The 26,963-nt window shown below is 52.0% G+C and overlaps 1 protein-coding gene across 1 annotated transcript in view; it reads right to left on the bottom strand.

Moving 5' to 3' along the window:
• The window catches only part of OSBPL1A (oxysterol binding protein like 1A), a 138,097-nt gene extending 111,335 nt beyond the window's left edge, over window positions 1-26,762 (bottom strand). Inside the window, exons 1-9 of the mRNA XM_068165472.1 lie at window positions 26,578-26,762; window positions 18,713-18,835; window positions 8,799-8,884; window positions 6,965-7,039; window positions 5,780-5,891; window positions 4,981-5,066; window positions 3,015-3,159; window positions 1,242-1,309; window positions 1,117-1,161 (exon numbers count right to left, since the gene is read on the bottom strand). Of these exons, the coding sequence (XP_068021573.1) occupies window positions 1,117-1,161; window positions 1,242-1,309; window positions 3,015-3,159; window positions 4,981-5,066; window positions 5,780-5,891; window positions 6,965-7,039; window positions 8,799-8,884; window positions 18,713-18,833 (738 nt within the window). The 5' untranslated portion in view covers window positions 18,834-18,835; window positions 26,578-26,762. The remainder of the gene's footprint in view (window positions 1-1,116; window positions 1,162-1,241; window positions 1,310-3,014; window positions 3,160-4,980; window positions 5,067-5,779; window positions 5,892-6,964; window positions 7,040-8,798; window positions 8,885-18,712; window positions 18,836-26,577) is intronic.
• Window positions 26,763-26,963: the final 201 nt, after the last annotated feature.

The following is a 26,963-nucleotide window of genomic DNA, read 5'->3' as shown; positions in this document are numbered from 1 at the left end:
GAGTGAACACAGCATCCCAGAGTGCCAGGCTGGAAGGGACCCCAGGGACCATCTGCTCCAACCCCTCCAGCTCACAGCAGAGCTGAAAGGAGCTGGCCCAGCACCCTGCCAAGCTGAGCCTCCCAACTGCCCCATGGAGGGGACTCCCCTGCTGCCCTTGGGAGATGATTCCACTCTCTGACTGCTCTCAGGGGCAAACATTTTCTCCTGCAGTGCCATGGGAATGTCCCCAGCAGTGCCTTGGCCCCATCCCCCCTTGTCTTTCCCATGGGGCTCCTTGGACACAGGGAGTCTCCATCCTCCTGGCAGCCTCCCTTTAGCTGCTGCTCCATGGTGGTAAGGTGAGACCACATCTGGAGTACTGTGTCCAGCCCTGGGCTCCCCAGTTCTGTAGGGACAGGGATATGCTAGAGTGTGTCCCACAGAAGCTCTGAGGATGCTGAAGGGACTGGAACATCTGTGTGATGAGGAAAGGCTGAGAGACCTGGGGCTGGTTAGCCTGGAGAAGGCTGAGGGGAGATCTTATCAATGTCTATAAATAACTGAGGGTAGGTGTCAAGAAGGGGGCCAGGCTCTTTTTAGTGGTGTTCTGTGACAGGACAAGGGGCAAGAGATACAAACTGGAACTCAGGAAGTTCCACCTCACCCTTTGCTATGAAGGTGCCCTAGAGCAGGCTGCCCAGAGAGGTTGCCCAGGAGATTTTCAAGCCCCATCTGGATGTATTCCTGTGTGACCTGCCCTGGGTGATCTTGCTTTGGTAGGAGGGGAACTGACTCTGATCTCCAGAGGTCCCTTCCACCCCTGCCATCCTGTGATATCTATTCAGGAAAACAAATTCCCTGCAACACAGATAAGGGAAAAGTCTTGACCACAAGGAAGCTTTGCCACAGAAATGATCAAGAAGTGAAGAGGTTTTAGGGACTGAGGTCAAGATCAGAGGAGCATTCATCCAGTAACTGCTGCACCCACACAGCCCACACAAAATCTACCCAATGCACTGAAGTCAAGGCATGTCACAAATTCATATTGATCAGCACCCACCTGCACACTGACAAGGCCACACTGACACACTCTGAGATCTGACAAAGTACCTCAGGAAAGGAGATCAGACTTACCTTCCACAGGGGACCTTCATATCTTCTCAGGGGCTTGTTGATCACCTGCAGAGAAACGAAGGCTCATGTAGGAACAGCTTCAACTAGGCAGCCCTGGCTTTGGAAATGGAGACAAGAGTTCCTACCTTTCCAGCTTTACCTCCCAGTATCAGCTTCATTTCTGCACCTTGGGCTAGATCAAGGGGGGTCTGATCTGTTAAGTAAGCAAGACAAGGCATAAGAATGTGATGCAAATAAACCTAGATGGACTTCACTTAATTACCTGGTTGACAGCTGGCTGAACATGAGCCAGCAGTGTGCCCAGGGGGCCAAGAAGGCCAAGGGCATCCTGGCCTGCAGCAGGAAGAGTGTGGCCAGCAGGAGCAGGGAAGTCCTTGTGCCCTGTGCTCAGCACTGCTGAGGCCACCCCTTGAGTCCTGTCTCCAGTTCTGGGCTCCTCAGTTTAAGAAGAACATTGAGAGACTTGAAGGTGTCCAGAGAAGGGCAAGAAAGCTGGGGAGGGGTCTGGAGCACAGCCCTGTGAGGAGAGGCTGAGGGAGCTGGGGTTGCTTAGCCTGGAGAAGAGGAGGCTCAGGGGAGACCTTCTTGCTCTCTGCAACTCCCTGAAGGGAGGTTGTAGCCAGGTGGGGGCTGGTCTCTTCTCCCAGGCAAGCAGCAGTAGAGCAAGAGGACACAGTCTCAAGCTGTGCCAGGGGAGGTTTAGGCTGGAGGTGAGGAGAAAGTTCTTCCCAGAGAGAGAGCTTGGCCATTGGGATGTGCTGCCCAGGGAGGTGGGGGAGTCCCCATCCCTGGAGGTGTTCAAAAAAGGCTTGGATGTGGCACTTGGTGCCATGGTTTAGTTGATCAGATGGTGTTGGGTGAGGGGTTGGACTTGATTATCTCAAAGGTCTCTTCCAACCTGGTTAATTCTATTCTATTCACCCAGTCCAACCCCTCTACCAGATTAGGACCACCTATACCAGATGAAACAGAAATGCATCCAGGTGGGTCTTGAATATCTCCAGAGAGGGAAACTCCACAACCCCCCTGGGCAGCCTGCTCCAGGGCTCTGTCACCTCACAGGGGAAAAATCCTTCCTCCTGTTCCCATGGCACTTCCTCTGCCTCAGCTTCCACCACTGCCCCTTGTGCTGGCATTGGCATCCCCCAGCAGAGCCTGGCTCCAGCCTCTGGGCACTCACCCTGCACTGCTTTAACATTAATAAGATCACCCCTCAAGGCTTCTCCTCTCCAAGCTGCAGAGGCCTCAGCTCCCTCAGGCTCTCCCCATAAGGGAGATGTTCCACTGCCCTTTGATGTGGTACTCACCATTTTTCACAGTCTCACAGTATCACCAAGGTTGGAAGAGACCTCGAGGATCATCAAGTCCAACCTGGCACCACAGACCCATGACTAAACCATGGCATCAAGTGCCACATCCAATCCCCTCTTGAACACCTCCAGGGATGGGGACTCCACCACCTCCCTGGGCAGCACATCCCAATTACTAATGACTCTCTCAGGGAAGAACTTTCTCCTCACCTCCAGCCTAAACCTCCCCTGGCACAGCTTGACACTGTGTCCTCCTGTTCTGGTGCTGCTTGCCTGGGACAAGAGACCAACCCCCACCTGGCTACAACCTCCCTTCAGGTAATTGTAGAGAGCAATGAGGTCTCCCCTGAGCCTCCTCTTCTCCAGGCTAAGCAACCCCAGCTCCCTCAGCCTCTCCTCACAGGGCTGTGCTCCAGACCCCTCCCCAGCTTTCTTGCCCTTCTCTGGACACCTTCAAGTCTCTCAATGTCCTTCTTAAACTGAGGAGCCCAGAACTGGACACAGGACTCAAGGTGCAGCCTTTTGTTCCTGATTTTAGGGTCTGCCCCATGCTTCAGCAGCTTCAGTGCACTTTGATGTGGTACTCACCATTTTTGTTCCTGATCTTAGGGTCTGCCCCATGCTTCAGCAGCTTCAGTGCACAGTGCTTATGGGCACGGTATGCAGCACAGTGCAGAGGGGTGTTCCCCAGCTGGTCTGTGCAGTTGATATTGGGTGGTTTGGGCTTGTTCAGCTGGGGGGAAAAAGAAAACACTCACAGTATTTTGCTTCCTTACCAGTGTTTCCCCCCCTCCAGATGCCACACTCAACCTCTGGAAAAGTTAGCTGTTCCTAACTAGGATGCTTGGGTGTAGAGGTGGCAGCAAAGAGGGCAAGTGTTATGAGAAGGGCAAGGACAACAGCAGCCAGGATGTGCAGCCAGAGTATCATAGCATCAGTCAGGGTTGGAAGGGACCACAAGGATCATCCAGTTCCAAACCCCCTGCCAGGAACAGGGACACCCCACATTAGATCAGGCTGCCCAGAGCCTCATCCAGCCTGGCCTTAAACACCTCCAGGGACAGGGCCTCAACCACCTCCCTGGACAACCCATTCCAGGGCTTCACCACTCTCATGGGGAAGAACTTCCTCCTCCCCTCCAGCCTGAATCTCCCCACCTCCAGCTTCATTCCATTCCCCCTAGTCCTATCACTGCCTGAGATCCTGAGCAGTCCCTCCCCAGCCTTCCTGTAGCCCCCTTCAGATCCTGGAAGGCCACAATGAGGTCACCTGGGAGCCTTCTCTTCTCCAGCCTGAACAGCCCCAACTCCTTCAGTCTGTCCTCATAGGAGAGTAAGGAACCTCAGTGTTCTGCTTGCTATGTCACTTCCACCTCTACTGCACCACATGGAAACACTCAGCCTGTGCAGCTGCACAGTGGCAGAGAGCTCCCAGCACTGCAGTTCAGACACTTCTCTTGCTGCAGTGGGCCCAGCTGGTTCTGCTGTCCAAGTCTAGCCTTCTCCATAGAAGGCTCACAGTTAGCACAGGGCAGTGCTACATCCAGCACAATTTTGAGTGGCCACCTTGCTTCAGAAAGCAAGACCTTTGTGCAGCAAGGTGGCAGGCTTGCCAGTTTCCCTAACAGAGCTACCCCAGCCCACTTAGAACCTCCTTGTGCAGGCAGATAATTGTCATAGAATCATAAAGTCAATAAGGTTGGCAAAGCCCTCCAAGCTCATCCAGCCCAACCAGCAACCCAACCCCACCATGGCCACTAAACCATGGCCCCATGGGCCACAGCCACACATTTCTTGAGCACCTCCAGGGATGGGGACTCCTCCACCTCCCTGGGCAGCCTCTCCAATCCCTGAGCACTCTTACAGGAAACAGACTTTTCCTCATCTCCAACCTACCCCTCCCCTAGCACAACTCCAGGCCATTTCCTCTTCTATCACCTGAGACTAGGGAGCAGAGCCCAACCCCCACCTCCCTGCAGCCTCCTCTCAGGGAGCTGCAGAGAGCAATGAGGTCTCCCTCAGCCTCCTCTTCTCCACACTCAACACCCCCAGCTCCCTCAGCTGCTCCTCCCCAGCCGTCTTCTCCAGACCCTTCCCCAGCTTGGTTGCCCTTCTCTGGGCCTGCTCCAGCCTCTCAATGTCCTCCTTCGAGTGAGGGGTCCAAAACTGAACTCAGTATTTGAGGTGCAGCCTCAACACTCCATAACAAACTGGAGACCTTCAGCTGCAGTGGCTGCTTTAAAACAGCATCACCAATGCCATGGTGAGAACCTAAGCACATTAAGATAGCCACAACAACATAGCAAGCTTACATCAGCAGGTCTAGAACATGATCTAGATCCATTCTATTATTTACAACTGACTGAAGAGCATCTGGAGACAGAAAAGAAGATGAAAACAACAAGGCTGAAAAATCTTTGAGGGTTCATGACCTCACCAGCACAGAGCACTGAGAGCCTGAGTGCCAGCACTTGGAAATGCAAGGCCTCCCGTCACATCAGCACCATGGCTTGAACCACTTGACACAAAAGCATCACAAGCACCTCAATTCTTACCAAGGCAGCCAGTTTCCCTGCTTCCCCCTCTCTTGCTGCTCCCAAGAGTGCTTCTTCCAGTTTCCTTTCTTGTGTCCTTTCCACTGCTGGATAAAAAAGCCACACCATTGCAAGGTCAGTCTCAAAGCAGGCCAGGACATAAAGAGCACAGCATTGAAGAAGCTACATCAAAACAAGTGTAGGGAAACAAGAGCTCCCAGTATTTGTACTTGGGAGAGGTACAAAGGGAATGTTTATTCTGAGAAGTCTGGGTCAGAGCAAAATGAGAAACGCAGAATGGTCTGAATTGGAAGGGGACCTTCAAAATCATCCAGTGCCAACCCCCTGCCATGGGCAGAGACACCTCCTTACCAGACTCAAGGCCCCAGCCAACCTGGCTTTCAACACCTCCAGACCTGCAGTCTCCACAACTTCTCTGGGCAACCTGCTCCAGTGCCTCACCACCCTCCTGGGGAAGAATTGCTTCCTCATGGCCAAGCTCAGTCCAGCTGCCTCTAGTCTGAAGCCATCAACCTTCAACCTGCCACTCCCAGCCCTTGTCACAAGTCCCTCCCCAGCTCTCCTGGAAACCCTTCAGGTACTGGAAGGCTGCTCTAAGGTCTCCCTGGAGCCTTCCCTTCTCCAGGATGAACCTCAACTCCTTCAGTCTATCCCCACAGGGGAGGTGCTTCAGCCCTCTGATGATCTTTGGGGCAGGACCCACTCTCACAGGACCATGTTGCTCTTGTGTTGGGGCTGTGAATTCTATGAAGTGCTAAGAAAACAAAAGCAGACCTAGGTCATGACCTGGTCAAGTTACCTTCCAACATATTCCTTATGTCTTTATCATGAGTAACTTCTTTTGCAGTCTCTCCACTGCCATTGACAATAGAGGTATCAGCATTGTGCTGCAAGAGTAACATCACCACCTCCTGGAAAACAATTGGGAAACGCTGCTTATCTCTCTGTGCTATGGCAAGGCCACAATCAGGCTCTCCAGCTCCTGACACCCTGCAAGATGAGCTGCTCAACAGCTTCTCACCACAACAGGAAGGGATGTTCTAGAGAGATTGAGGAGGGGGAATAACTGCAACCACCTCTCCCATCAGTCAGGCTGAGGGAACTGGCAGGAAACTAGTTTCTGCTTCAGTTGACATGCTGGTGCAGCTGGTGGCATTGCTGGGGTTGAGAGATGAACATGGCATGATTGGCTCTTTGGGTATGACATGAAGCAGTTATGCCCTCAGAGGGGCCAAGAGATTATCCACAGAGGTAGGACTGCTTTGGGAATGACAGTGGTATGGGGGGAACAACAAAAATACTGTCACATGTCAGGCCTATAAACTCTTTAGCTGCAGTTTCCTGTGAAGAAACAGCACTTCCAGACCTCAGACAGACCAACAGGTCTTAATTCATAGGTGTCCCCCCTCCAAGAGCCACTGTAATGAAACAATGGGGTTACTCTCTAGGTAGACATGGAGTTAGGAGGAACAACAACTCCTCCTTCTGTTGTGTCACACACCAGGCCCACACACAAATGAATCTGTTGCACTTCAGTAGCAGGCAACAGATCCTTACTCTGGTTTCCCCACGGTGGCTGGCACCTGCAGCTACACCCAGTGCAGTGCTGCTGCATTCTCTCTGGCACACAGCAGAGGCAGAACAGAAGCACCACTAGTCCCACAACCAATGCACAGGGCTGCACTGGGAGCCCATTACTACTTCTTTCTCTGCCTGCCAGCTAAGTCTTCACCACCAGAAAGCTGAGTGGTATCACAAAGCACACCAAGGAAAACCATGGACCAGACCTCTCTCATCGTCAAGAGAAGATCTTTGTACCACGTTTTGCTTTGGACAGGGTTCCACCAGCTAGGCAGTGTGCCCAATCCTGCTGAACACACTGGTCCAGGACAGGTAAGTCATGCTTAGAGACTGTACAAACATCCTCTTGCAGTCACCTTACTGCTGCTGCCTCCTCAGTAACGGTCCAAGTGAGGTACCTCACCTTGCGTCCCGTGAAGGCGGCGCGGTGGAGCGGAGTGTCCCCCATGTCGTTCAGCACGTTCACATCGGCACCAGCCTGCAGGACAAGGCCACAAGAGAGCTGAATGTCCTTCCACAAGATCCACAGGATGCTTTGGGTTGAAGGGACCTCAAAGATTATCTAGTTCTCACTCCCCTGGCATTGGCCAAGAACACCCTCCACTACAAGCAGGCCTCAAACACCTCCAGCTAGAGGACATCCACAGCCTCCCTGGGCAGCCTGTGCCAGTGTCTCACCAGCCTCACTGCAAACAATTTCTTTCTAGTCCCTGCAGCTACTTCATTCACAGTATCACAGTATAACTAAGGTGGAAGAGACCTCGAGGATCATCGAGCCTAACCTATCAACACAGACCTCATGACTAGACCATGGCACCAAGTGCCACATCCAATCCCCTCTTGAACACCTCCAGGGATGGGGACTCCACCACCTCCCTGGGCAGCACATCCCAATGACGAACAACTCGCTCGGTGAAGAACTTTCTCCTCACCTCAAGTCTAAACCTCCCCTGGCACAGCTTGAGACTCTGTCCTCTTGTTCTGCTGCTGCTTGCCTGGGAGAAGAGACCAACCCCCACCTGGCTACAACCACCCCTCAGGTAGTTGTAGAGAGCAATGAGGTCTCCCCTGAGCCTTCCCTTCCCCAGGCTAAACAACCCCAGCTCCCTCAGCCTCTCCTCACAGGGCTGTGCTCAAGGCCTTTCCCCAGCCTTGTTGCCCTTCTCTAGACACCTTCAAGTCTCTCAATGTCCTTCTTAAACTGAGGGGCCCAGAACTGGACACAGGACTCAAGGTGCAGCATAACCAAAGTAGAGTCCAGGGGCACAATGACTTCCCTGCTCCTGCTGGCCACACTCTTCCTTATGCAGGCCAGGATGCCATTGGCCTTCTTGGACCCCTGGGCACACTGCTGGCTCATATTCAGGCAGCTGTCAATCAGCACCCCCAGGGTCCCTCTCTGTTTGGCAGCTCTCAGCCACTCCAACCCCAGCCTGTAGCTCTGCATGGGATTGCCATAGCCAAAGTGCAGCCCCTGGCACTTGGACTTGTTGAATGCCATCCTGTTGGCCTCTGCCCATCTGTCCAGTGGGTTGAGGTCCCTCTGCAGAGCCCTTCTGCCCTCTAACTGACCAACATCTGCTCCTAACTTGGTGTCATCTGCAAACTTGCTGATGACTGACTCGACCCCCTCATCCAGATCATCAATGAAGATGTTAAAGAGGACAGGGCCCAGCACTGATCCCTGAGGGATGCCACTGGTGACTGGGTTCCTTAGTTTTAAGTAGCACTTATCTCCATGTTACAGACAGGTCAACTGTAGGAGTGGCTCTGCCTTCCTACAAAGCTCTCCTCCTCCTAACACAAAGCCTGGAACAGATGACAGAATGGTTTGGGTTGCAGTGGACCTTTAAGATCACCCAGTTGCAACCCCCCTGCCATGGGTAGGGACATCTCTTCCTAGAACAGGCTGCTCAAGGTCCCAGCCAACCTGGCTTTCAACAGCTCCAGGCTTGGAGCCTCCACTGCTTCCCTTGGCTGTTCCAGTGCCCCACCACCCTCATGGTCAAGAATTGCTTCCTGAGGGTTAATCTAGATCCAGCTCATCCAGTCTGAAGCCATTACCCCTCGTCCTGTCACTGCATGCCTTTGTCAAAAGTCCCTCTCCAGCTCTCCTGTAGCCCCCTCCAAACACTGAAAGGCTGATCTAAGGTCTCCCCAGGTCTTCCCCAGAACAAACACTGCTTTCAGCATACCAGCATTTTGTGCTTCACATACAGAGGCAAGTAGCAATATACCTTCAGCAAATCCTCCACCACAACAGCATGGCCAAAGTAGCAAGCAAGGTGAAGAGGTGTCCAACCCATATTAGATTTACTTCTGCCTAAAACACAAAAGAGGTAAGTTAAGATTTGGTCAGAGAACACACAAAAAAAAGCTCTTGTCATGTGCTTGGAGGCTGGCAGGGATGATCACCTTCACAGCAACAGGGCAGCAAGAAGGCTGGAAGCATCAATGCTCTTTAGAGCACCTGAATGATTCAGCCAGGATGCAGTGTGAGGATGGTAGATTGAAAACTACAAAACCCTTTTGAAAGGAGAAAAAGAAATATCCTGAGGCCTGATGCAGAAAACCAAACCAAACCATAACACTGTGGGGGTTATGCAACACCTTATTCTTCCACAGCAGCAAAACCCTTCAGTTCCTTCACTATGAAAGCAGCAGATGCCAGCACAGTGTGAGCCAGCAGTGTGCCCAGGGGGCCAAGAAGGCCAAGAGCATCCTGGCCTGCATCAGGAAGAGTGTGGCCAGCAGGAGGAGGGAAGTCCTTGTGCCCCTGGACTCTGCATTGGTTAGGCCACACCTTGAATCCTGTGTCCTGTTCTGGGCCCCTCGGTTTAGGAAGGACATTGAGAGACTTGAAGGTGTCCAGAGAAGGGCAACAAAGCTGGGGAGAGGCCTTGAACACAGCCCTGTGAGGAAAGGCTGAGGGAGCTGCGGTTGCTTAGCCTGGAGAAGAGGAGGCTCAGGGGTGACCTCATTACCCTCTACAACTACCTGAAAGGTGGTTGTAGCTGGGAAGGAGTTGGTCTCTTCTCCCAGGCAAGCAGCAGCAGAACAAGAGGACACAGTCTCAAGCTGTGCCAGGGGAGGTTTAGACTTGAGGTGAGGAGAAAGTTCTTCACCAAGCGAGTCGTTAGCCACTGGGATGTGCTGCCCAGGGAGGTGGTGGAGTCCCCATCCCTGGAGGTGTTCAAGAGGGGATTGGATGTGGCACTTGGTGCCATGGTTTAGTCCTGAGGTCTGTGTTGATAGGTTGGACTCGATGATCCTCGAGGTCTCTTCCAACCTTAGTTATACTGTGATACAATTCTCTGGTTTATCAAAACCCTCTTTGCTTTACCTGCTTCATTTCCTACACACAAATGGGAGGAAGAGGATTCCAGAGGACTCCAAACAAAACAGGTGGGATCACAGAATCAAGCAGGATGGAAGAGACCTCCAAGATCATCAAGTACAACCTATCACCCAACCAGACCATGGCACCAAGTGCCTCATGCAGGCTCTCCTTAAGCACCTCCAGGGACACTGACCCCACCATCCCAATGGCCAATCTCTCTTGCTGGGAAGAACTTTCTCCTCACCTCCAGCCTAAACCTCCCCTGGCACAGCCTGAGACTGTGTCCTCTTGTTCTGGTGCTGCTTGCCTGGGAGAAGAGACCAACCCCTTCCTGGCTACAACCTCCCTTCAGGGAGGTGTAGAGAGCAAGAAGGTCTCCCCTGAGCCTCCTCTTCTCCAGGCTAAGCAACCCCAGCTCCCTCAGCCTCTCCTCACAGGGCTGTGCTCCAGACCCCTCCCCAGCTTTGTTGCCCTTCTCTGGACACCTTCCAGCAGCTCAAAATCTTTCCTAACCTGAGGAGCCCAGAGCTGGACACAGGACTCAAGGTGTGGCCTCAGCAGTGCTGAGCACAGGGCACAAGGACTTCCCTGCTCCTGCTGGCCACACTCTTCCTGCTGCAGGCCAGGATGCCCTTGGCCTCCTTGGCCCCCTGGTGTTTGTGGGTTTGTTGTCTTGTGCCTCTACTAATTTTTGACTGATAGCCTAAGTATTGTGCTTTGAAATCCCTGTGTGCTGTGCAACTCTCACACCACCTACAGCTCTGAGCCTCTGCAGGGGAGATTAAGCACAGGCAGGAAGCAGGCCCAGAAGTGGCCACACAAAGAAAAGCATGATTGATGCTTTAAAGAGCATTTGAAGCATGCCCTGGAAGGCTGTCTGTACACAAGTCAATAAATAGCCTACAATCACTTCCTTAAAAGCAAGACACTAAAGCATTAGAGATTAGCAAGGAAACAACTGCTGCTGCCTCCCAATTGTAACACACAATTGCATTAAGCAAAGCTGATCCCTGCCTTGTTTTCATTAGCAACAGACCCACAGCATTCCCAGTGCCAGGAGAGCTCTTAGCTCCCATTTGGGATCTGAAAGCCAGATGAGTATGAGGCATTTAAAACCGTTCTGAAATTACTGCTACCATTAATATCTTCCCTTTCATGTATCCTCAAGCCCTGAGCAACACACACAACAGAAGTTTGCCCTGAGGAGACAAGCCACTAGAACCAGGGGGAAAATAGAACTACTGGTCGTGCAGGTTCATCATAGAATAGAATAGACCAGATTGGAAGAGACCTTCAAGACAATGCCCAATCCATCAACCAATCCAACACCACCTAAACAACTAACCCATGGCACCAAGCACCCCAGCAAGTCTCCTCCTGAACACCTCCAATGATGGTGACTCCACCACCTCCCCGGGCAGCACATCCCAATGGCCAATCACTCTCTCTAGGAAGAACTTCTTCCTAATATCCAACCTAAACCTCCCCTGGCACAGCTTGAGACTGTGTCCTCTTGTTCTGCTGCTGGGTGCCTGGGAGAAGAGACCAACCCCCACCTGGCTACAACCTCCCTTCAGGGAGTTGCAGAGAGCAAGAAGGTCTCCCCTGAGCCTCCTCTTCTCCAGGCTAAGCAACCCCAGCTCACTCAGCCTCTCCTCACAGAGCTGTGCTCCAAACCCCTCACCAACTTTGTTGCCCTTCTCTGGACACCTTCCAGCAGCTCAGCCTCCTTCCTAACCTGAGGGGCCCAGAACTGGACTCAAGACTCAAGGTGTGGCCTAACCAGTGCAGTGTACAGGGGCAGAATGACCTCTCTGCTCCTGCTGGCCACACTCTTCCTGATGCAGGCCAGGATGCCATTGGCCTTCTTGGCTGCCTGGGCACACTGCTGGCTCATGTTCAGCCTACCATCCACCAGCACCCCCAGGTCCCTCTCTGCCTGGCTGCTCTCAGCCACTCTGACCCCAGCCTGTAGCTCTGCCTGGGGTTGCTGTGGCCAATGTGTAGAACCTGGCACTTGGATGTGTTCAATCTCCTGCCCTTGGACTCTGCCCATCTGCCCAGCCTGGCCAGGTCCCTCTGCAGAGCCTCTCTACCCTCCAGCAGATCAACTCCTGCCCCCAGCTTGCTGTCATCTGCAAATTTACTGATGATGGACTCAATGCCCTCATCCAGATCATCAATGAAGATGTTAAAGAGCACAGGGCCCAGCACTGCTCCCTGGGGCACACCACTGGTGCCTGGCTGCCAGCTGGCTGTGGCACCATTCACCACCACTCTCTGGGCTCAGCCTCCAGCCAGTTCCTAACCCAGCTCAGAGAGCTGCTGTCCCAGCCAGGGGCTGACAGCTTGGCCAGCAGTTTGCTGTGGGGGATGGTGTCAAAGGCCTTGCTGCAGTCCAGGCAGACCACATCCACAGCCTGCCCCACATCCACCAGGCAGTCACCTGATCACAGAAGGAGCATCCTTCCTGCTCTCCTACCACTTAACATCAGAGTGTGGCTCACAGCTGAAACATTTTCCCCTTTCTTGCAGCCATTTCTAATTAACATTTTTGCCCTTTATGGGTTATTTCTTACTTGATTTTCTCTTTTCCCAACCCCTCCTGTTGTTCCAACCCCAGATTTAATATCTTCCCCTCATCCCAGGCTGGCCCTCAGAGGTGCTGTCCTACATGATTGATGGGTTGAAGGCCCACAGGAGATAAACCCTGTGAAGATCACTGTCTGTGGGGCTGTGCCTGCTGAGTAACACAGTAAATGGACATCATTCATCTCTCAGTCAAGTAAGAAGAAGGTTCTCTTAAAGAACACAAAAGAGGTCTGAGCTGCACTGGATTCATACAATTAGCCCCAAACAGGCATTAGTTGCAGCACTGACAAGGCAGTGCTGCTGGCAAGGATAGGGGAAAAAAAGGGGGAGAGGGATAAAATAATGAGGAACCTGTCTGGATTTGCATTTGCTATTGAGCAGTGCCATAGCCTTGGTTCTGCACCCACTGAGTGTTTGCTTTTCTGATGAACGGAATTAGTCAGGTTGGAAAAGACCTTCGAGAGCAAGTCCAACCTATCACCCAACACCATCTGATCACTAAACCATGGCACCAAGTGCCTCACCCAAGCTCCTCTTAACCACCTCCAGGGATGGTGACTCCACCACCTCCCTGGGCAGCACATCCCAATGGCCAATCTCTCTTGTTGGGAAGAATTTCTTCCTAACCTCTGGCCTAAACCTCCCCTGGCACAGCTTGAGACTGTGTCCTCTTCTTCTGCTGCTGCTTGCCTGGGAGAAGAGACCAACCCCCACCTGGCTACAACCTCCCTTCAGGAAGTTGTAGAGAGCAAGAAGGTCTCCTCTGAGCCTCCTCTTCTCCAGGCTAAGCAACCCCAGCTCCCTCAGCCTCTCCTCACAGGGCTGTGCTCCAGACCCCTCCCCAGCTTTCTTGCCCTTCTCTGGACACCTTCCAGCAGCTCAACCTCTTTCTTAAACTGAAGAGCCCAGAACAGCACTCAAGGTGTGGCCTAAGCAGTGCTGATGTTACCTGACCAGTTAGTTCTCAAGCTCTTGAGGCTTTTGTTACTTGTCAAGTGACCACAAGAGCTTGCACTTCTTATTTTAAAGCAGGCAATTACAGAAGCACAAAATTCTTTGTGGTTGCCAAAGCCCTTTAAGCTCACCCACTCCAACCATTCTCTAACTCTACCAAGGCTGGGGCTCAACCATGGCCCTCAGCAGCACAACTCTGTACCTTTTAAACACCTGCAGAGATGGGGAGCCAACCACCTCTCTGGGCAGCCTGTGCCAGAGTTTGAGAACCCCTTCAGGGAATAAGTTTCTTCTGCATCCAACCCAGACCTGCCCTGCTGCAATCTGAGGCCATTTCCTCTCATCCCATCATTTGTTACTAGGGAGAAGAGACCAACCCCCACCTGGCTGCAGCCTTCTTCAGAGTTGTAGAGAGCAAGATCTCCTCTCAGCCTCCTTTATTCTCCAGACTAAAGCCCAGTTCATCACACTGGGGAGAATGCAAGCAGAGGAAAGCAAAATAAACACAGCAGGGGGGCAAAAAGTTTCCCTACCCCTGTCAGGCAGTTCTCTGCTCTGCTGCCAGTTAACTGCAGGTCTCAGGTGTTATTTGTTTAGAGAGAGGAGGTTCACAAGGCAGGCAGGCATTGCTGGCTATGCACTGCCAGGCTACTCTGCAGTCCCTCCAATGTTTCTTTTGCCACAGCACATCACTGACCTTGCCATGCAGTTTTCTTACCTCACAAAGCCCTGGATATTCCATTTCCTTCTATCAGCATGAGCCAACATAGGTGGCCATGCTCCTTCTGGATGCAAACCAGCTTTAGTGAAGTGAGACAGCTACAAAAGGGATTTCACAGCATTTGGCTGGCTCCTCATCCAGCCTTGCTCATCTGCCAGTGTTGGCTGGCTGGGATTCAGTTACAAGACAACAAGTACAAGAAACCTGGATTTCATTCCTCTTCCTTCACTCTGGGGGAAATCAGGATGTCTGGGATGGCTGTTGCCAGACCTCCTGCTGGTGAATCTAGAGCACAGCCTCAGACACAAGCTCAGCCTTGGAAAGACAGGACAGACTTCACAAGATGTTCAAGGTAGGCTTTGACACCCAGGCACATGAATGTGTCAGACTCATGTCTCCCAAGGCACACTCTGGGCAAGTGTACACTGCCTCCAGCACTGTCTCCCACCTGCTCCTAAAGCATTCCAAGCCAAGTGTCACTGCCACATCAGATGCAAATCCTGAAGGAGCTGCTGCAGCACTGAAGACATTGCCCATACCTGACTTTCTAGGGATCTGCTTACCCAGAAGGCAATGACAGAAGGCCAAGAGGCTGTAAGGAAGAGAAGGAAGATTGAGGACAGCAAGAAGACAGTACTTTAGTTCATGACCATGTGGTTATGCAGTCACCATCTGGCAGCACCTAACAGATCAGGAGCTGTACAAGACAGAGTGGTGTTGCCAGGGGGGAGGCAGAATGGTAGAGGGAGTGACACTGCAGAGGCTTCCTGGCCTGAACTTGTCTCAGACTATTTGCAGTGGAGTACTCTATGGGAGCAGAGTGAAACACTCAGTCTCTAAAGAGGGGAAGAAGAGAGACTGAACTCTGGAGCTTCACACAACCAGAACAGTTCCTCCAGAGAACACTTCAGTTACACTTCTGGTTCCTCTAACACTTAGAAGAATCAGAACCCTGAAAGCAGAGATTTCACTGGGTCCTTGTTCCATATTCACAAGTAGTTTGTTTAACCTAAGCTATCCCCAGCAAGCTCCCTCAAGCCTCCTAGACCTCCCATTAGCAAGCCTGTGCTAGCTGGCTGGCCATGCACTGTTAAACTGGAAGAGTAGCAGCTAGGCACCACCTTTCCCTTCATGAGCTGAGTCTCTTTGAGACTGCAGACCTTCACAACACCAACACTTGACTCTGAGCAGGAATGCTGACCAGTTTGCTTGCCAGAATACAGGGCAGAGGATGATGCCATTTCACTCTGCTCCCTTGACTTCTGATGTAGCCTATGCAGTGCTACAGGCTGGGGTCAGAGTGGCTGGGGAGTGGCCAGGCAGAGAGGGACCTGGGGGTGCTGGTTGATGGTAGGCTGAACATGAGCCTGCAGTGTGCCCAGGCAGCCAGGAGGGCCAAGGGCATCCTGGCCTGCATCAGGAAGAGTGTGGCCAGCAGGAGCAGGGAGGTCATTCTGCCCCTGTACACTGCACTGGTTAGGCCACACCTCGAGTCCTGTGTCCAGTTCTGGGCTCCTCAGTTTAGGAAGGAGGTTGACTTGCTGGAAGGTGTCCAGAGAAGGGCAACGAAGTTGGGGAGAGGCTTGGAACACAGCCCTGTGAGGAGAGGCTGAGGGAGCTGGGGTTGCTTAGCCTGGAGAAGAGGAGGCTCAGGGGTGATCTTATTGCTCTCTCCACCTCCCTGAAGGGAGGTTGTAGACAGGCAGAGGTTGGTCTCTTCTGCCAGGCAAGCAGCACCAGAACAAGAGGACACAGTCTCAGGCTGCACCAGGGGAGGTTCAGGCTGGAGGTCAGGAGGAAGTTCTACACAGAGAGAGTGATTGCCCATTGGGATGTGCTGCCTGGGGAGGTGGTGGAGTCACCATCACTGGAGGTGTTTAGGAGGAGACTTGATGGGGTGCTTGGTGCCATGGGTTAGTTGATTAGGTGGTGTTGGATGATAGGTTGGACTCGATCTTGGAGGTCTCTTCCAACCTGGTTTATTCTATTCTATTCGAGAACACAGCTGAGAAGCTCTGAAAACTCTTCTGAGCTGCCTTCAGCAGCTTATCTATGGCTGCTGCTGCATGAGTCTTTCATTCCAGTTGTTTAGGCACTACAAACAATGTCCTGAGTATCTGCAGAGGACACACTTGTGATAGTGGAGGGCTTCAGCTCCACCAAGCTCTGTTTAGTTCCCCTTGAAATTAAGAACTAACAATTAAGAACTAACTCCCTCAAGATGAAGTAGCAAGGGCTTGGGGTTTACAGCTTCTTTTATTCTGAGGTGAGGACATTAACTATTGTGAAAACACAGATATGGCAGAGCAGGGAAACAAAAGGATGAGTGAACTGATGATTTAAGAACAAGAGTTGGGAAAGGGACAGCAAGCTTGTTCAGATAACAGGGTTCCCTGCTCTTCAGGGCAAGGAGTTCCCTCTGTCAACCTCATGTCATGGTTGACATGAGGCATAGCTGCTCTGCCCTGTCTCTCTCTGCAGCACTGCCTTCTCAGTGCTGCTTAACAGTTAAAATGCTGAACACAAACAGCAGCCTGTGCAGAGAGAGTGGGATGCACATCCACTCTTTTGAAGTGACTGGAAGCACACTGATGTAAATAAAGAGCAATGTAAAGCTACCAAATCATAGTATCATAGATTCATTCAGGGTTGGAAGGGACCACAAGGATCATCTAGTTCCAACTGCCCTGCCAGGGACAGGGACACCCCACACTAGATCAGGCTGCCCAGAGCCTCATCCAGCCTACTCTTAAACACCTCATGGGATGGGGCCTCGACCACCTCCCTTAGGGTGGTTTGCACCTGCAAGCAAGCTTGGAAAGCCAGCCCCAGCATGGTGGTCTACAAAGCTCAGCAAACAAGTTGCTCTGCCAGAACTGTGCCAGCCAGGCATGTGCAAACCTTTCATGTTGGCCCAAGACCTAGGCACAGGTGCCTCTCAGTTCTACTTTCTTTTGCCAAGTAACCTCATGGACTGCTAATGGAGGCTGAGGGAGCTGGGGTTGCTTAGCCTGGGGAAGAGGAGGCTCACAGTTGCTCTCTCCAACTACCTGAAGGGAGGTTGGAGCCAGGTGGGGGTTGGTCTCTTCTCTCAAGCAACCAGCACCAGAACAAGAGGACACAGTCTCAGGCTGTGCCAGGGGAAGTTTAGGCTGGAGGTGAGGAGAAAGTTCATCCCAGAAAGAGAGATTGGCCATTGGGATGTGCTGCCCAGGGAGGTGGTGGAGTCCCCATCCCTGGAGGTGTTCAAGAGGGGATTGGATGTGGTACTTGGTGCCATGGTCTAGTCATGAGGTCTGTGGTGACAGGTTGGACCTGATGACCTTTGAGGTCTCTTCCAACCTTAGCAATACTGTGGTACTTTGTCCCAACCATTCCTCCCAGTGGCAAGGGAAGTGGCTGCCCCTACTACAGGACAATGAAACATGGGCCTGAAAAAAGTAAGGGTTAAAAACTGGACAAAACTAAAATCAAATCACACCTAGCAGAGCACACAGAAGTGACCTAACCTCTGCAGCCCTAAACCATACCAAGCCTGGTTTGGTTTTTTTCAGTGTTCTAAAACTCCAGAGCTGGCATAAGCATGAATACAGGCAGACAAGAAAACCCCAACTAGAATCAAACAATGGTTTGGACTGGAAGGAACCTTAAAGATCATCTAATTGCAACCCTCCTCCTATGGGCAGGGACACCTCTACAAGACCAGCTTGCTCCAGGCCCCAGCCAACCTGGCTTTGAACATCTCCAGGCCTAAAGCCTCCACAACCACTCTGTGCCAGTGCCTCACCACCCTCCTGGGGAAGAGCTGCTCCCTAATGCCCAACCTCCTGTGAGGACAGGCTGAAGGAGTTGGGGCTGTTCAGGCTGGAGAAGAGAAGGCTCCCAAGTGACCTAATTGTGGCCTTCCAATATCTGAAGGGGACTCCAAGAAGGCTGGGGAGGGACTGCTCAGGATCTCAGGCAGTGCTAGGACTAGGGGGAATGGAATGAAGCTGGAGGTGGGGAGATTGAGGCTGGAGGGGAGGAGGAAGTTCTTCCCCAGGAGAGTGGTGAAGCCCTGGAATGGGTTGTCCAGGGAGGTGGTTGGGGCCCTGTCCCTGGAGGTGTTTAAGCCCAGGCTGGATGAGGCTGTGGGCAGCCTGATCTAGTGTGGGGTGTCCCTGCCCATGGCAGGGGGGGTTGGGACTGGCTGATCCTTGTGGTCCCTTCCAACCCTGACTGATACTATGATACTATTATCTAAATCCAGTTTCTTCCAGTTTGAAGGCTCTGAAGAGCTGAGGTGGTGATTCTTTGCCTTGCTGACACTTCTACCTCCTGCAAATTACTCTCTGGTTTTCTGCACACCACAGCTCTCTGTACTCTGCTTTTATGATCACTCCCATCTGCAGGCCTGGCTTTATGCCACAGGATAAAAGCAGCTGCTGAAATGTTGTTATTACTCTATTGGCATTCCAAAGCAAGCAGGGTTGTACTATCAGGAGCAGTTTCACTACATGTGGCCTCCACAGTGAGACTACAAATATTTGAGGAAGGCTACTAACCTTTACAGTTGATATCAAAGCTGATTTCTCCTTTGTCCATGGTGTCCAACAGCTGTTTAACTTCCTCAGCATTGCCATTTCTGGCATCATGGAGAAGCTGCTGCTCTGCTTCAGTATTCATCCCTGTTAAAAAAAAGGTGAAAGAAGCAATTTTGTAATCCTTCATGCTGCCCTAAGTTCAGGTTTAATGTTATGTCACTTGCCTGCCTTATTTAATACTACTACTGGCATAAGAAGGATGATTATTTCCTCCCTGGAACACATTTAATGTGCAAGCTGGTTTCAACAGCCCAGCACTCAAATCACACCACTAAGAGGCATTAAAATTCCTCCTATGAAGCAGTTAAATAACCAAATGCCCAGGTCCTCTTGCTTCTCAGTTCTCTAGGTTCCAAGTGTGGCTTAGGAGCATGGCACAAACAAAGCAACCTTTGCAACAGCACCAAGCAGGAAACAGTCACTTGTTCCCCTCAAAGTTTTCACCTTCATGAGGAGATCCTTATGGCTGCCAAAGCAACAAGGAAAACAAAAGAGAATTACCTATGCCCATTAGCCTTTGAGCCCTGGGTCCAGTTCAGGGCTCCTCAGTTTAAGAAGGACATTGAGAGACTTGAAGGTGTCCAGAGAAGGGCAAGAAAGCTGGGGAGGGGTCTGGAGCACAGCCCTGTGAGGAGAGGCTGAGGGAGCTGGGGTTGCTTAGCCTGGAGAAGAGGAGGCTCAGGGGAGACCTTCTTGCTCTCTCCAACTCCCTGCAGGGAGGTTGTAGCCAGGTGGGGGTTGGTCTCTTCTCTCAGGCAAGCAGCACCAGAACAAGAGGACACAGTCTCAAGCTGTGCCAGGGGAGGTTTAGGCTGGAGGTGAGGAGAAAGTTCTTCACTGAGAGAGTCATTCATCATTGGAATGCACTGCCCAGGGAGGTGGTGGAGTCCCCATCCCTGGAGGTGTTTAAGAGGAGCCTGGATGAGGCACTTGGTGCCGTGGTTTAGTTGATTAGGTGGTGTTGGGTGATAGGTTGGACTGGATGATCTCAAAGGTCTTTTCCAACCTGGTTAATTCTCTTCCATGTGATTAGAGTTCAAGCTTTAGCCTGAAATGTGGCCTGGAGGTGTTCAAGAAAGGCTTGGATGTGGCACTTGGAGCCATGGTTTAGTAGTCAGGAGGTGTTAGGTATTAGGTAAGAGGTAGGACTGGATGATCTCTGAGGTCTTTTCCAACCTGCTTGATTCTCTGATGCTAAATGTTCCTCCAGAATTAACTGCTGCTTGGGCTGCCAAGCCTGAGAAACAGAATCAATGCACACTGGGAGGTCCCAGAGAGCCATCAGTAACTGGTACTATCACCTCCTGAACTCAGATACCTGAACCCCTCCAACCTTGACCTAAAGGGCAGTCAGATACTCAAACAACTGTGAGGACTTGACCTTATCTTTAAGAAACACAGCAGCACCACATAACAAAGTTGACACACTGACATGCAAGGATAAAACCAATCCTAATCTGCCCATTGCCCTTGAACTACAAGGAAAGGACTATCTGCAGCTTTTGAGGAAGGGGGAAAACAAACATTTTTACAGCTATTTTTACAGCTCTGCTGCAGTGCACCTTAGACCTTGGGGCAATACTATTTACCAAATCTGCTGCAGGACAGTTAGTCACAGAATGGTTGGGTTAGAAGGGAACGTAAAGACCATCCAGTTCCAACCCCCTGCCATGGGCACAGACAACTTCCACCAGCACAGCATGCTCAAGGCCCCATTCAGCCTGGCCTGGAACACCTCCAGGGAGAGGGCATCCACAACCTCTCTGGGCAACCTGTGCCAGTATCTCCTCACCCCCATTCTAAAGAATTTCCTCCCAATCTCCAGTCTCAATCTCCCCTCTTCTAGCTCAAAGCCACTGACCTGTCACTCCAAGCCCCTGTAAAAAGTCCCTCCCCAGTTTTCTTGTAGCTCCCTTCAGGTACTGGAAGGCTCTAGGTCTAAGGTCTCCCTGAAGCCTTCTCTTCTCCAGGCTGAACAGCCCCAGTTCTCTCAGCCTGTCCCCATAGGGGAGGTGCTCCAGCCCTCTGATCATCTTGGTGACCTTCTCTGCACCCTCTTCACCTGTTCCAGGTCCTTCCTGTGCTGAGGGCACCAGAGCTGGATGCAGTGCTGCAGGTGGGGTCTCAGCAGGGCAGGGGGGCAGAATCCCCTCCCTCATCCTGCTAGGCACACTGCTTTGGATGCAGCCCAAGACACAGCTGGCCTTGATGATCTCTGAGGTCTTTGCCAACCTTATTGATTCTCTGATTCTTAGATGATGTCTTAATCATCCATACTGAACTTTTTTCACCCAAGCATCTCTTTCCATACTGACAGAGTCACAGCCTGAAGGCTTTTTGCCTCTCTTATCTTTCCTCAATGTTGTTACAAGTAGACACAGATGCAGCACAGCTCAGCAGAGGCAAAAGGCAGCTTTAAGGTCCTGTTTAAACACACTGCTTTCAAAAGGAGTCAAGGAGGCAATTTCCAAAGCAGCCTTGAGAGACTCTATTGCAGTCCACAACAACAGAAGAAGAGGTTGTCCAAATGTGCTGTCTCCAGGTCAGCATCTTCACCTGACACACCAGGTTTAGCTGATCCTGCAGCATCTAGGTTTCCACACTCAGCTAATGATTGCAAAGAACATTACTGGCCCAGCACTGGGGGCTCTCCTGTGCTAGCAGAGGGTTTGGTTGGTACCACAGCTTACACTTTGCTGCCCTGGACAGGCAGCCTGACTGCAGCACCCACCCACAGCTAGCAGATGCAGGGAGCTCTGCATCTCCTGTAAGATGAGAAGGCACTCAGCAAGGAAAGAGAGACAAAGGGAGGACACTGGGCAAGCAACAAAGAGGCTGGAACAGCGACAGATGTTGTACTAACTCCTGACAGAGAGAGAAGCCTAGGACAGGAGAGGCTGTGAAGTGCTAACAGCACAGAGCTTTCCCCTGCCTTTGGCTCAAAGGAAGAGGGAATCCTTTTCCAAAGAGTTTGTCAGAGAGGCTAGGCAGATTCACAGAATGGTTTGGGTTGGAAGGGACCTTCAAGCTCATCCAGTTCCAACCCCCTGCCATGGGCAGGGACACCTCCCACCAGCCCAGCTCGCTCAAGGCCTCATCCAGCCTGGCCTTGAACACCTCCAGGGAGGGGACATCCACAGCCTCCCTGGGCAACCTATGCCAGTGTGTCTCACCACCCATGTTCTAAAGAATTTCTTCCTGATCTCCAGTCTCAATCTCCCCTTTTGCAGCTCAAAGCCAGTGTCCCTTGTTGTGTCACTCCCAGTGCCCCAAAGCCCCTCCCCAACTCTCCTGTAACTCCCTTCAGGTACTGGAAGGTTGCTCTAAGGTCTCCCTGCAGCCTTCCCTTCTCCAGGCTGAACAGCCCCAACTCTCTCAGCCTGTCTTCACAGCAGAGGTTCTCCAGCCCTCTCATCCTCTTTGTGGCCTCCTCAGGATTTGCTCCAACAGTTCCAAATCTTTCCTGTGCTGGGGGCCACAGAACTGGACATACTTCAGAACAGACTGGATCAGACACCAGCAATCTACCACAGACACAGGATACAGAGGCCTTCTCCAGCATGGCACAGCCAAAACTCTGTGTTGCTTTTCAGTTCCACTAGGAAACAAAACAGCCCTAGTCCTTCCAGTAATCCTTTGAGCCCTGAAGCCACCTTCTCCTTTAGACAGGAGTCCATCCACTTGTCTGAGGCAACACAGCACAGTTGGTTATTACTGGGGCAGGTATAGTTTTCCTCCATCAGTTCTATCAGTGTCTAGAGAAAGATGAAAATCAATCATGATGATGTATTATCATAGCATCCTAGTATCAGTGAGGGTTGGAAGGGACCACAAGATCAGCTAGTTCCAACCCCCCTGCCATGGGCAGGGACACCCCACACTAGATCAGCCTGCCCAGAGCCTCATCCAGCCTGGGCTTAAACACCTCCAGGGACAGGGCCTCAACCACCTCCCTGGACAACCCATTCCAGGGTCTCACCACTCTCCTGGGGAAGAACTTCCTCCTCCCCTCCAGCCTCAATCTCCCCACCTCCAGCTTCATTCCATTCCCCCTAGTCCTAGCACTGCCTGAGATCCTGAGCAGTCCCTCCCCAGCCTTCTTGGAGCCCCCTTCAGATCCTGGAAGGCCACAATGAGGTCACCTGGGAGCCTTCTCTTCTCCAGCCTGAACAGCCCCAACTCCTTCAGTCTGTCCTCACAGGAGAGGTGCTCCAGCCCTCTGCTCATCCTCCTGGCCCTGCTCTGGACACCTTCCAGCACATTCATATCACCCTGCAATACTTTCCCTGAAGCTGAGTGAGAGAATCAGACACATCTAGGGGGACAGTTAAAGCTCCTTTTTGCTGACCTCATCAGAGACTGGAGGGAAGAAGCAAAAGAGCAAAGCTCATCCTTCTTTGTCACCCCCCACCCACTCAGTATTTCTTTGGTGATCTCTCAGCTGAGACAAACCCCTCTCCTATCACTACCCTCCATCATTTGTCAACATCCCACGCACCCAGCAGGTCTGAACAGCAATGCACTTTCACCACATGAAGGACCTGCTGTTCCCACCTGCTATTGATGAGGAGGAAGACAAGACTGCTTGGGAAGGCAACCAAGAGGCTGAGCCAGACACACAACTCACACACGCGGCGCGGCCAGCGCCGGACACGAGCAGAATCCTGAGCAGCCTAAAGCACCCAGAAAGCTGAATCATTGTGTGAAATTACTGCCTCGATTTGCCTCCCCTCTCCCAGCTAATCACTGGGTTAAAAAAATCACTGACTTGTTTGTGCTCTTCCAGCAAACAGTGGTGACACACACGGTAAGATGGCTAAGATGGGTCTGTCTGCTTCACCAGCTAGTCCCCCCCAGACTGCTGCTTAGGCTAAGCCTTTGGTTTCAAACACACTTTGTTAAGCTTGAAGCATGCAGTGATGCAGAAGAATGAGTGCCTGGCTATTAGTCATGGTTAGCAGGATCATTTGCCTGAAAAATGCTCCTACAGCTAGGGCTGGGAAATGAATCTGAGTGCAGTTACTCATCAGACAAGCAATACAGAACCTAAAGTAGCAGCTAATAGTAAGTTAAATGAAATGCCTGAATGAAGCTGACAGCCAAGGGGCTCCTCACAGCACTTAGTATAACTCTGGGAACACTTTCAAGCAACAGGATTGACTCTAAATTGGAGATGAGCAACCACCAAAAAAAGTCTGAGGAGCACCTTCAGAGTATGGGCAGAAATCAATACAGACACTGAAACATTATGTGCTCACAACTGCAGCCTGCACACCTGCAGACAGGAGTTGGGCTAGCCACACAACCCACCAAGAGAGCTCCAAGCCTCCCCAGTTTTGAGGTACTGGTTCACAGACTGCATCAAGTTGGAAGGGACCCTCAAAGGGCATCTTGTGCAACCCTCCTGCAGGCAGCAGGGAGACCTCCAGCCAGAGCAGGCTGCCCAGGGCCACATCCAGTCTAATCTTGAATGTCTCCAGGGATGGGGCCTCAACCATCCCCCTGGATAACCTCTTCCAGTATTTCACCACCCTCACTGTGCAGAACTTCCTCCTCATGTCCAACCTACATCAGCCCTGCCCCAGTTTCAAACCATTGCCCTCATCCTACCACTACACACTCTTCTAAACAGTGCCCCCCCAGCAGGTCCCCTTCAGATATTGAAATGTGGTTGTAAGGTCTCCCTGCAGCCTTCTTCTCCAGGCTGAACAGTCCAAATTCTTTCAACCTGTCTTTGTATCAGAGGGCTGGAGCACCTCTCCTCATCACAGAATCACTAAGGTTGGAAGAGACCTCAAGGATCATCAAGTCCAACCTGTCACCACAGACCTCATGACTACTAACCCATGGCTTCAAGTGCCACATCCAATCCCTTTTTGAATACCTCCAGGGATGGGGACTCCACCACCTCCCTGGGCAGCACATCCCAATGACTAACAACTCTCTCAGGGAAGAACTTTCTCCTCACCTCCAGCCCAAACCTCCCCTGGCACAGCTTCAGACTGTGGCCTCTTGTTCTGGTGGTGGTTGCTTGAGACAAGAGACCAACTCTCTCCTGGCTACAACCTCCCTTCAGGGAGTTGGAGAGAGCAAGAAGGCCTCCCCTGAGCCTCCTCTCCTCCAGGCTAAGCAACCCCAGCTCCCTCAGCCTCTCCTCATAGAGCTGGTACTCAAGGCCTCTCCCCAGCCTCGTTGGCCTTCTCTGGACACAGATCTATGTCTCCTGTCTTGGGGATCCCACAGCTGGACATCACCAAGGGGGAAACTCAGTTGCTTAGTTTGGATTTATCAGCCATAGCAGGAGGTCAGTCTACATGAATTGTGGTGCCTACATGGCAAGCTACTGGCCACTTAAGAGAGCAGGCATCTGTCTGCAGTGTCCTCCTTCACACAGGGGTTGTTTTCCAACACAGAGCAGAGCCCAGGTGACTGCTCTGCCTGCACAGCTGCCTAAGGGAGCTCTGCAGAACACTTAATTACAAAAGGCCACTTCAGCACTGATACACAGACTACCAACTTTACTCAACTACTAGGAGAGCCCAAGCAAAGGAGATGCTTCTCTCTCAAAGCAGCCTACCAAGACCTAAAGCACTACAGAGCCATAGAATTGTTTCAGTTGAAAAAAACCTCTTAAGACCACCCAGTCCAACCATCAACCTAACACCTCCACACCAATTAAACCACATCCAGATGTACCATGACTACACCTTCCTTGAACACCTCCAGGGATGGAGACTCCACCACTTCCCTGGGCAGTCTGTTCCAATCCCAAATGACTCTTGCAGCAAAGGAATTTGTCCTAATCTCCCCTGGCACAATTTCAGGCCATTTCCTCTCATCCTGTCACCTGATACTGGGGTAAAGACCAACCCCCACCCCACTGCAACCGCCTTTCAACATAGTTGTAGAGCAAGGTCTCTGGAGCGTGTCCAGAGCAGGGCCAGGAGGATGAGCAGAGGGCTGGAGCACCTCTCCTATGGGGACAGACTGAAGGAGTTGGGGCTGTTCAGTCTGGAGAAGAGAAGGCTCCCAGGTGACCTAATTGTGGCCTTCCAGGATCTGAAGGGGGCTCCAAGAAGGCTGGGGAGGGACTGCTCAGGATCTCAGGGAGTGATAGGACTAGGGGGAATGGAATGAAGCTGGAGGTGGGGAGATTGAGGCTGGAGGGGAGGAGGAAGTTCTTCCCCAGGAGAGTGGTGAAGCCCTGGAATGGGTTGTCCAGGGAGGTGGTTGGGGCCCTGTCCCTGGAGGTGTTTAAGCCCAGGCTGGATGAGGCTCTGGCCAGGCTGATCTAGTGTGGGGTGTCCCTGCCCATGGCAGGGGGGTTGGAACTAGATGATCCTTGTGGTCCCTTCCAACCCTGAATGATACTACGATACTATAAGGTCTCCCCTCAGCCTCTTCTCCCTGACCACAGAGCAGCACTACTGGGAAGACCCACTTGCTTTTGCTTTGAGGTCTTCTCCTGCTGAGGCCTCCTGCCATGCACACAGTGACAATCAATGCACACTAAGCAGAAGGTGGCTGGGTCTGACTCTGACAGCTGAAGTGGCCCTGGCACTGCCCAATCTTGCGTTAAGGCTCTGAATCAGGAGCCACAGGTCTCACAGGAAGCTCTCTCTCCGTGACAAGGCAGGTAGAAAGCACAGCACTGGCTGGTATTTCAAGAGCCACCCCTCTAGCAATGAAAACTAGACTCCTGTAGGAGAGGAAGGCTTCTCACATGTCCCAGCATGCACACACTACAGCGATGCTTGTAGGAGGAGGACAAACTGCACCCAACCACACGGACAGACAGAACCTGTCTCCAGTGCCACACAACTCACCGACAGGAGCTGCTCCAGGAAGAGAAGAGAGTTGCAGTACTCGAAGCACGAGTGATGCTATCTACAAGCAGTTATCTTAACCTTCAGCTAAGGGGTTCTGGAAGTTGAACATGCTTGTGTGGCACGGTCCCATGGCACCTCACGTGGCAGCTCAAACGCAGTTACCCTCTGCTCGGCAGCAATCAGCACAGCTGCAGGAACACAATAGCCGCTCAATACCGCTGCCCAGGCAATGGCTGGCAAAACTAATCCCCATCCTTTGGCACCTCCTAGCTCTCCTCTGCCCACCAGTTTAGTGCTGTTATGCAAAAGCCTTTCTCTCAGCCCAGGAGCCCTGAGTGAGCTTTAGCAACAGCCCGTGCGGGACCCCACCGCATCGGCAGCTC

The sequence above is a fragment of the Melanerpes formicivorus genome, unplaced genomic scaffold, assembly GCF_026170545.1.
Source record: "Melanerpes formicivorus ecotype bairdi unplaced genomic scaffold, bMelFor1.0.p_v2 SCAF_89, whole genome shotgun sequence".
Lineage (NCBI taxonomy): Eukaryota > Metazoa > Chordata > Aves > Piciformes > Picidae > Melanerpes > Melanerpes formicivorus.
Note: the sequence above shows the minus strand (reverse complement) of the source record. Positions and strands in the feature narration are given on the sequence as shown.